This window comes from Cydia pomonella, chromosome 27 (assembly GCF_033807575.1).
Source record: "Cydia pomonella isolate Wapato2018A chromosome 27, ilCydPomo1, whole genome shotgun sequence".
Taxonomy (NCBI): domain Eukaryota; kingdom Metazoa; phylum Arthropoda; class Insecta; order Lepidoptera; family Tortricidae; genus Cydia; species Cydia pomonella.
The window spans coordinates 8,641,596-8,652,747 of record NC_084729.1 but is presented as its reverse complement, the minus strand read 5'-3'; the positions used below and the strand labels follow the sequence as shown (position 1 = coordinate 8,652,747).

At 36.4% G+C, this 11,152-nt stretch overlaps 1 protein-coding gene across 3 annotated transcripts; it reads right to left on the bottom strand.

Moving 5' to 3' along the window:
• Positions 1–687: 687 nt before the first annotated feature.
• LOC133532595 (zinc finger protein 260-like) lies at positions 688–10,744 on the bottom strand. Of its 3 annotated transcripts, none has more exons than XM_061871342.1 (3): positions 8,791–10,744; positions 5,194–5,418; positions 688–2,619 (listed from the first exon to the last, which is right to left on the bottom strand). In XM_061871342.1, exons 1-3 carry the CDS (start codon positions 9,113–9,115, stop codon positions 878–880), a joined length of 2,292 nt encoding a protein of 763 aa, XP_061727326.1. In that variant the 5' UTR covers positions 9,116–10,744; the 3' UTR covers positions 688–877. The 3 variants fall into 3 exon arrangements, with proteins under 3 accessions (XP_061727326.1, XP_061727327.1, XP_061727328.1); XM_061871343.1 differs by having other exon boundaries at positions 5,194–5,412; XM_061871344.1 differs by lacking the exon at positions 688–2,619 and having other exon boundaries at positions 5,266–5,401.
• Positions 10,745–11,152: the final 408 nt, after the last annotated feature.

Below are 11,152 nucleotides of genomic sequence, written 5' to 3'. Positions count from 1 at the left end.
ACCATATTTTTGTACCTAATTTGTACTATTTAGTACCTCCGTTAAAAAAAATTGTACCTCACGGTACATAAAGTTATCCTCAAAAAACAGTACACCCGCCATCCTGACAGTCAGAATGGCGGGTGTACTTTATTACGCTATATTCCCGTGGTTATTGATTAATTCTATAAAAGCCAAATTTTTGTACCTTCATATTCAACTATAATATGAGCCATTTTATTTGTGGTTGCCAAGTTTTACTCATTTATATTTTGCTACTACTACTACTACTGTTTTTTGGTGATAACTTTAAGTACCGTGAGGTAATTTTTTTTTAAGGGAGGTACTAAATATTATAAATTAGGTACAAAAATATGGTATGTCTTTCATTTATTTTTATATAGGTACACCCGCCATTCTGACTCTCACAATTAAACGTATAATTAATTAAACTTTTAATTGATTATTGATTAAAGCACTCTCTATTTATTTAAACTGTTTTTATTACTATTGAACGCTAACCAAATTTTGGTGGTAACTACTGGAAAAAAAAATCCCAGTAGTTACCACCAAACCGAGGTGATGGTAACTAGTGGGAATTTTTTATCCCAGTAGTTACCAGTGGTAAAAGGTGGGAAAACAATTCCCAGTAGTTACCACTGGTAACAACTTGGTGGTAACTAGTGGAAATAATTAACAAAATTAACGTCTAACTAAATAATTTATTTGTTTATTTAATCTTTATTGCACAATACATGAAGGTACAAATGGCGGACTTAATCCGTTAAGGCATTCTCTGCCAGTCAACCAATGGGTTAAACCAGAAAAATTAAGTAGGTGCAGTTTTTTTTAATAATCTTGATGGGAAGCAAATTTGTATTGTATTTTACGCTGTCGTTCAATATCTAGTAAACGATTCTTTGCAAGGCTTTTTACCGGTGTGTTTTCTTACATGGGTATTGAAAGAACCTTTATAGCTGCTAGTATAACTGCACCAGTCACATTTGTAAGGCTTGTCACCAGTGTGTTTTCTTACATGGACTATCAAATTATGTTTTCGGCTGCTAGTATAACTACACTGGTCACATTTGTAAAGCTTGTCACCAGTGTGTTTTCTTAGATGAAGCTTCAATAATTTTCTACAGCCAGCAAAACTACACTGGTCACATTTGTAATGCTTGACACCAGTGTGTTTTCTCACATGAACTATCAAATTATGTTTATGGGTGCTAGCATAACTACACTGGTCACATTTGTAAGGCTTGTCACCTGTGTGTCTTCTTACATGAACTATCAAATTATGTTTTCGGCTGCTAGCATAACTACACTGGTCACATTTGTAAGGCTTGACACCAGTGTGTTTTCCCATATGACCTATCAAATTATGTTTTTGGCTGCTAGCATAACTACAATGGTCACATTTGTAAGGCTTGTCGTCACTGTGAGTCCTTACATGAACTTTCAAACTATGTTTATACCTGCTAGCATAACTACACTGGTCACATTTGTAAGGCTTGACACCAGTGTGTTTTCTCACATGAGCCATCAAATTATGTTTTTGACTGCTAGTATAACTACACTGGTCACATTTGTAAGGCTTGTCACCAGTGTGTTTTCTTAGATGAAGCGTCAATGCATTTCTATAGCCGCTAGCATAACTACACTGGTCACATTTGTAAGGCTTGTCGCCGGTGTGTTTTCTTACATGAACTATCAAATGTCCTTTTTGGGCACTAGTATAACTACACTGGTCACATTTGTAAAGCTTGTCATCAGTGTGTTTTCTTAGATGAAGCTTCAATAAGTTTCTACAGCCAGCATAACTACACTGGTCACATTTGTAATGCTTGACACCAGTGTGTTTTCTCACATGAACTATCAAATTATGTTTATGGGTGCTAGCATAACTACACTGGTCACATTTGTAAGGCTTGTCACCTGTGTGTTTTCTTACATGAACTATCAAATTATTTTTTTGGCTGCTAGCATAACTACACTGGTTACATTTGTAAGGCTTGACGCCAGTGTGTTTTCTCACATGAACTATCAAATTATATTTAAGGCTGCTAGCATAACTACACTGGTCACATATGTAAGGCTTGTCACCTGTGTGTTTTCTTACATGAACTATCAACTTATTTTTTTGGCCACTAGTATAACTACACTGGTCACATTTGTAAGGCTTGTCGCCAGTGTGTTTTCTTACATGAACTAGCAAATGATCTTTTCGGGCACTAGTATAACTACACTGGTCACATTTGTAAGGCTTGTCACCTGTGTGTTTTCTTACATGAACTATCAAATTATGTTTTTGGCTGCTAGCATAACTACAATGGTCACATTTGTAAAGCTTGTCGTCACTGTGTCTCCTTACATGAACTTTCAAACTATGTTTATACCTGCTAGCATAACTACACTGGTCATATTTGTAAGGCTTGTCGCCAGTGTGTTTTCTTACATGAGCTAGCAAATGTCCTTTTCGGGCACTAGTATAACTACACTGGTCAGATATGTATGGTTTCGCATTAATATGTTTTCTCAAATGCCTGATTAACCATACTTGTCTAGCTGCTGCATATTTACAGTGAGCACATTGGTATATTTCAGGTCTACCACTTGGTTTCATCTGCGGAGTTTGCTCTGCAATAAAAATGATTAATTTTGCATTATTAAATAAGTATCGCATTCTTCTGATGATTCTTTATAGAAAAGAGTGGATTTCCATCAATGAAAGTCCATATGCTCTATATGCATAAGGTCCCTTTTCTGATGAAAAGCCTATATTTTCCATAAATAATTATTCTATAAAGAACAAAATTTCTTTTATATTCTGGCAAGCAAACTTTCCCAGTAGAAAAAGGCGATAGATTAGTATGGGAGAACGATCCTTCGCGCGTATATATATATATATATATATATATATATATATATATATATATATATATATATATATTTTTTTTTTTTTTTTTTTATATAAGACATTATTACACAAATTGACTAAGTCCCACAGTAAGCTCAATAAGGCTTGTGTTGAGGGTACTTAGACAACGATATATATAATATATAAATACTTAAATACATAGAAAACACCCATGACTCAGGAACAAATATCCATGCTCATCACACAAATACATGCCCTTACCAGGATTTGAACCCGGGACCATCAGCTTCGTAGGCAGGGTCACTACCCACTAGGCCAAACCGGTCGTCAAATAATATACAATATAATATTGGCGCATTGTCTACTGACAAAATTGGCTTGCCAGAGTATAGATAGGTTCATTTACAAAGACACGTGTTTTGGTTCGTATTGTCATGCTTTTAAAGGATAGATTTGACAAATCTGTGCGTCATCTAAAATGGCACTATACAGGGTGACCTTAGCCATTGGACAAACCCTGAAATCCCACGTAGGGTTACTTCTCAGGAATGCTCTGACGTGAATATTTTTTTTAATTAGAACAAAAGATAATAAAATAAAATTTTCGAAAAAAAAAGTTATTTGCAATAATCGACAACAAAAAGAAACATACTGTGTTAATCTTTGGCAGTGTTTTTGACAATCAGTTCGAAATATTTGATTTTTATTTATTTATTTAGGATCACCAACAGACAATACATCAGAGAAAAAATAATCTGTAGCTTACATAACATTAAGGGTAGATGGTTGTCCAATTATAGGTAACCACAGCTTATTCCAGTATCTTAGGATAAACAATATAAGTACAGTAAGACATTTAGACTTAAGCTATTAATAAATAAAATTTAACAAACAAATTGATGATGATGACATAAAGCTAATAAAGCTTCCGACTGTGTGATCAATAAAAAAGATAATCAAAAAGTTCGAAGAAGGTTCCATACTATTCTTTTAGGAGCTACTAACACAAAGGCTGCTCCAAAGTAAAAAATGGTAATTTGTTAATTTCGTCAAAACCGCTACACCGGTTGTTATGATATTTTGTACACTGGTTCTAAATACCCTAATGCATATGTACATTTCGGCTTTGTCCAATGGCTAGGGACACACTGTATAGCCTTTAAGAGGCGTTTCATCAAATAGAGCAAGCTAGGGTGTTACGTTACTCCTGAATGGCGTTCGACGCAGTTTCGCCAAGGCGTCATAGAGTGCGCTGTTAAAATAATAGAAATCGAGAACAATTGAAGTTATGCGGTCTATCATTCTTCAGACGAGAACGAGAAAAGATGACGTCGGTGGCAGTTCCTGGGTCAAACCCACTGGTTTGCGTAAGATAAGAAATGTAACGTGTGCTATGATTTGTAATCAGTTTTGTCCAGTAAGGACTGTGAGTTGAACATCGTATTTCATTGAACGCCCTCGTCAACTCGTCATCCACTATTGAAGGTGCTGACGTACTGTCTCTAGTATGATACGTAGCTTTATTTGACGTTCATAAGCGCATTGTAATATGATTGAAAAATTATCTTTATCTTTCTATGCAATTTTTTTACTGCATCAACTCGACTGTTACCATACGCTTCCCACCATATCAACCGAAACGTATTTATCATCGCCCAGAAGCATTTCTATATGCCATTTAATAAGGTATTGTATAAAAGCTTTGCAATTTTATTATGAAGACCGTATTACACACACTACGCGTGTCAGCGCGTGGAAGAGAAAACTTGTGATATTTTAAAATATAAGTTGGTTCGTGAGGGCGCCTAAAGAAAGGAACAATAAATATGACGCGCCGCGCAAAACTTGCGATGGAAGATTAGACAGTTGCGCGGGTTTTGACGTTTTACAAATTATACTCGTAATGTATAAAGAGGTCAAATCCCTCGGCTATAACACTAGCGATTTTATACTAAAATTATACTGCTATGTAATACACAGGGTAATGATATACAATGGAAAATACATAAATGAAAATTAGACGTGTTTTCGTGATTGTTTTCTATCGAGACAACTTTAAGAATGACTCACGCTAGACTGGGCCGGGGCCGGACCGGAGCTTCCGGCGCTTCGTTGTCTATGGAAAGTACCAACGTGATCACCGATCAGCCGTCATAGAAAATCACGTGTCGGATGTCTCGGCCCGGGCCCGGCCCGGTGTATATATATATTTTAATTATAATTAACGTTGACGTGTTTCTGAACGGTAACTTATCACCACAAACAAAAATCACGAAAGTAAAATTAGGAAAAAAAATAGCACATAAATACTAATAATTCAGTAAATCACTTACCATCATAGTTTCCTTTAACATTCTCAACTGTGGTGTTCCTGTATCCACACTCTACATCAGCTTCACGGCCTTGTCTCCTGCTGTTCTGGTCTGTGCTCCGAGTGCTAGTGGGCAGGGTGTCCACAACAAGACGCTCCAGCTTCACACAGCAGTCCCTGAGAAGGGGCCTCCCACTGACAATCTCGCATGACTGCTTCACTTCTATCGGCTGGTTGAAAGCTGAAACTGCCTTCAGATTAAAACAACTTAAATCTGGGGGCAAGGTAGTTCCCCGCCAAATCGAGCAAAACAACCCGGCCGTACCATATTTTCTCAAAGCCATCTAGGCCATTTTTAACCTCCTATCATTTTGTGGTGGTTAAAGCTAGAACCATGCATCTTCAGTGACATATAGGGCATAATATGGCTAAGATGTATTCTCAATATTTAACATTCAATTTTAATGTGTTCTTAAGAATAATTGCACGTCAAAGTTCCCTGGTTTGGTCACTGACAGTGAGAGTCAGAATGGCGGGTGTACCTAAATAATTGAAAAGCACACCATATTTTTGTACCTAATTTGTATACCTCCATTAAAAACTTATTACGCCAGGATTTAGTACCTTTAATGTACAGACATGATTTACTGAGTTATTTGAACTTAACAGATTAAACATTAAAGGTACTAAATCCTGACGTAATAAAAATAATTGTACCTTAGCGTTTTTTCTTAAAAATGAAATCGATAACTTGAAAAATTATAACGCCTGCAAAATTGTAATAGCAAGCAAAATATAAAATTAGTAAAACTTGTAAACCACAAATAAAATGACTCGTATTATAATTGAATATGAAGGTACAAAAATTTGGCTTTTATAGAATTTATCAATAACCACGGGAACATAGCGTAATGAAGTACACCCACCATTCTGACTGTCAGGATGTGTGTACTGTGTGTACTCATGTTGGTATTATTATTTTATTTGATTCAGCACTTGTTGTTATCGTTGTGTCGAAATGTTGTCTACGAGTACACAGGTAAAGTCAGGAGTAGGTGCAGACAGGTTTAGAGTGTAATAAAGTAGAAGATGCCCACCAAATTTTGATGGAATGTGTCCGCAACGAGGCGCTGAGGAGTGATATGACATTGTGCAAGTCTATTAACATGGGTATTTGTAACATCATTCTGGCATCGCCTTTATCAGACAAGGCCAGGATGATGTGCAATTTATATTTAAAAATAATGTAGTAGTAGTGTAGGTAATTTTGCAGATCTCTTTACAGGGGTGACATCTTCACTGCATGAGGAAACCCCATTCTTTATAAAAATTGATTAAAAAAAATTGTAATCATTATCAACTTGCTCAAGCGTTGGGCTGATGACATAAAGAAAACTGCCGGCATGGGGTGGCATTATCTAGCCCAAGATCGAGAGGCATGGCAAAAACTGGAGGAGGCCTATACCCACAAGGGGATCCCGAAATAAAAAAATGAATAAAAAAAAATCTCATGCACAATAATATTTTATTAACTGTTTTTATAATTGAAAATTCCTTGTAAGTGTTTAGCATGCAACACAGAAAAAAGGGGTCGCAAATAAAGGCTATTTTATTTTATTTTATTTATTATCAACTTGCAGTTCTCCCTATATCCCTTCAGACAATGGGGCGACACTCCTCGTCAGCATTGCTCCAAGCAATTATTAGGGTTGGCACAACTTGACGTCCCTATATGTGCATGACTACAGATAAGATATTGACTTGAATTTTGACAACCCTAAATGGCCGAAAGGGTTAGTGCCATATATTACAGAGGGACAGCATAATTCGTCCATGAATCACTGTCAAACTTCAGTTTTGTAGGTAGTGCCATTTCTGTATGGTAGTACTATTATTTATACTGTGGTTCAGGTGGCTTAACATTATTTTGAGGTGTTGGAATTAAGTTAATAAAAAAAAAAAAAAAAAAATAGCCTTTTATTTCTTGCGAAATTTTAACATTGTTGTTTAGAATTAAGTCTTAAGTTCACTTATAATTTTTTATAATGTTAGTTCTAAAATTATTTTTAAATGAATTTTAATATATGTAGCAAGAACCCTGTCTTCGCAGGTGAAGGAATTTTAAGTTACTAGCAATTAAATGGACATTTTGCTGTAAAAAGTTAGATAAAAATGTTTACATTAAATATAATTTTGGCCTCTACATCACTATGTAATTTCATTCTCAGCTTAAGTGGTTACTTATGCACCACTTTAGAGACATAAATGAATAGTCACTCATTTTTAACCTTTTGAATGCCACGCCACGGTTGATATTGGGCTGTAGCTGCGCGCGTCATATGACGTCTTTGGCGGTCAAAAGTTTAAAGTGCTTATTCCCTTCTCACCTCCCTAAGCAGTTCAAGTTCCTTGCAGATGATAGTGACTATCAAATTTGCTCTAGCACCTCTCTATCCCGCCTCACAAATGCATATCATATTAATGACTATGCATTGAAGTTTTTATTGCAAGGTAAGACTAGTAGCAAATTCAACTCATATTCACACTCATTCATCTATTTAATTATTATTATATTATTATTTATTATATAGCCCTTTGTTCTGAACATGATTGTTCTTTTTGATAGTAAGTCTTGAATAGTCATATGAAGTCTCTTAGTTCAGTGTGCCTGTCGGCAAAGGCCTCCTCCAACTCCTTCCAGTATCTCCTCTCTCTTGCCTTGTCCAGAGTGGTCCCACTGTACGTATAATTTCGTCTTCCCATCTTATTAATTGAGGGCCTTGCGATCTTGACCAGTCTGTAGGGTGCCACATGAGAATTCTTTGGCTCCATTTTTCTATCTTACATCTTATAGTGTGACCTGCCCACCTCCATTTTTGCATATCTATGTGGGTGAGGATATCTGCTACTTTTGTTCTAGCTCTTATGTCAGAGCTGCGGTTTCTATCCTTTTTTTTCATCTACTTAATTACTGATTTTAATTTTATAAACAAGGACAAGAATGTTGACAAGTTCATAAATGACCCTTTAATTTTGTCTTTGAATATGTTCTCCTCTTAAGGTGCATTTCTCAACAGTTTCTTGTAAAATTTGTGAACAGATTCAATAGTTAACTAAAAAAAAAATCATGATTTTGTTTTTTGGGAAATGTTCAAAATTGCGGAAATAGGACTTAAATTTATTTATATTTTTATAATATGTATTATGTAATATGTCTGTTGTAACCTATCCTCGTTTCTAGGAATAAAGTATTTATTACTAACACAATAGGCGGGTCCACACAGAGCGAGCATGTACACGTGAGGCAATTTCCTCATGCACAAACCGGCCAGTGTAGACCTGCTTCAACCGAGGCGGCGCGCTCGGGCTAGGAAAACGCACGCGCCGCCTTGGTCGAGGCACGTCTACACTGGCCAGTTAGTACGTGAGGAAATTGCCTCGCGCGTATGCTTGCTCTGTGTGGACCTGGCTAATTACTTAGAATACTCTACTTGGCTATGAATACTCCATGTTGAAAAAATTCTATCCATAAACATCACCTATAATAAAAGTTATAATATATTATTCATTTACCTATGGTTGTAAAATGACAGGATTAATCAAAGAATCCACAACTGACCTGTTGGTGCGTGGCGGACGCTGCGCCGCTCCACTAGCACGGGGCCGAGCACGAGCTCATCTTTCACGACATGGTCGGTGTACAACCCCGCCGCCGCGCTCTGGCCGAGTGACTCGTCTTTTACACACACATCTGAGCATGAAGACTCGGGTTTTATAAATGAACTCTCGCACCTGGGCTCGTCTACTAAACACACATCATCCATAAAACTCTCAACTTTCACAGACACTCCCTCGACCGTGGGCTCATCTGCTATACACACATTCTCACAGGGCTCAGCCTTCGCACAAACACTTTTTATGCTCTTGAAAGCTGATGACTCCATCGCTTCTTCTTTTACAATTTACAATATGGCCTCCATCAAACCTACGATGATTTTCCACTATTTATATAAAAAAAAAATATTCGCCCTTCTGGACAGGCTAAATGGCTAAGAAGTTAGGCTTAGGATTTGCCATGCCATTATGCACTGACCTATCACACATAGACAGTTACTCCTCATAAAGCTAATCTGCCAAAAGTGAAGCCGAAACTCGATCGATGTGTGCGTGCGACGCTCGTGTCTTACGCTCAGCGACACACACATATATACAAAAACGGGTTGCCAGAGTTCATTTATTCCCCTTAAAGTAGATGGATTTTAACCACATCCTTATACTTGGCTATCAATCATTTGGGAGTGTGTATGTAGATATTAAATTTGTAGCAAAAGCTTTCAAGGTTTCTTTTAAGGACTTTGCATTTCTGTACTTTGTGAAATAATGTTTAAATAAAAAAACGTTTATTTTTTTTATTTTACAAATGTGCACAGATAATAGCTGGTAGAATTGACTTTGGAATAATGATTTTAAATGATAAATATTTAATGACGATCATTTGGATTTGATTTGGTTTGATTTTATTTGACTAATATTTTCTTCGGGTTAGTGTGGTGAAAAGTTTTGTGTTTCACTTGGGGCAAAATTTGTTTAACTCTCGTAACTTGAAACCCTCGCAACGCTCAAGATTCAATTTTTCGACATTTTGGATCTTTATTTAGCTCGAGTAGCAATATTAGCACGAGCGGTTAAACAACAACTTTTCCACTTGTAAAACAAATAACTATTTATCGTCAGTACTAGTAATTGTACCTGCAGGCCTAGCCAAGGTGGCAATCGCTATTGCTTCGAACAACGAAACGCTTTGTGTCTCTCTATCAATCTTCCATATAAGTGCGACAGTGACAGTTGCGTTTCGTTTTTACAGACCTTAACTGTAACACCTGTGTTCCACAAATAAAATTTACTTTACTTGCTCATCAAAATGGCGAGAGCATATTCGACTATGTTTAGTCGGTTTCCATATTGCATCGTTCCTATTTAATCTAATTTTTTCCGTCCATCTCGCAGACAGAAGCGGATCAGTCGGAAATCTAAAACGAATATCACACAAAATAAAAATATGAATTTAAACTGTAATTTTATAAAAGACAAAACATAATTTGAAATAAAAGAATGAAAAACTAAAAAAGAATATTTTTTATAGTCATACAAGGAACTTAAAGTAAGCATATTAATTTTATCAATGTAATCGTCATGCCTCATTTGGAGGAAAAAAGATTCATATCACCTGGCAACATTTATAAGTAATGGCGGCTGACGAAAATTTGGATTTTTGTATTTACAATTACGTAAAAATATCACATTAAACTGGATACTTACGCATGAAATGTTATATCAGGCGGTTTGTTTTTATTCACTGATGTGTTGTGACACCAATTCACCGCACAAACAACCATCTCTCTTGTATTTTTTAATTTATAACCGGGAGGTGTACACAAACCAACTCGACCTTGAGTACTGCGAGGGCCGTTCGGATACGATGACACGAGGGCGACATAATGTCGTACTCGAAATGGCTTCACTAGGGATGTACAGACTAGGCATCTAGGTTAGTTATAAATCTATGCCATTATGTATGAAACAAAGAGCATATAATCACTACGTTTTAAGAGACGGGACTCCCATACTAGCGAGTGGAATCAGTTTGTTTCGCAAATCATTACCAAAATGTACGACAAATAACTGTCAAAGAACCATAGGACCAACATAAGCGTAGTACGCTACAAGCTACAATTTAAATAGTGTAGTACGCTACACGCTTGCGTTTCTTATCGATATCGATAAAATGGGGAGGGTTGAAACATAGACTCCTGGCTACAAATGTTGTATCGAGTCCACATTTAAGTTGTATGTTATAAAGTGGATAGTTCTTTGAGTGGATTAATACGTGGTCGGGCTTAATGAGGACCCGAATTTTTTTTTATAGTCTTTAAGTCGAGGTTTTTATTTTATTTATAGAGCTTTATTCTCAAAATGATCTG

Bases quoted from the DNA above. Each gene is read 5' to 3' on its own strand.
- LOC133532595 (XM_061871342.1), bottom strand. From the start codon at position 9,115: ATGGAGTCATCAGCTTTCAAGAGCATAAAAAGTGTTTGTGCGAAGGCT. The intron at 5,419-8,790 runs GTCAGTTGTGGA...ATCTGAAGGCAG, and splicing joins CGTCCGCCACGCACCAACAG to TTTCAGCTTTCAACCAGCCG. The intron at 2,620-5,193 runs GTAAGTGATTTA...TTTTTATTGCAG, and splicing joins TGTTAAAGGAAACTATGATG to AGCAAACTCCGCAGATGAAA.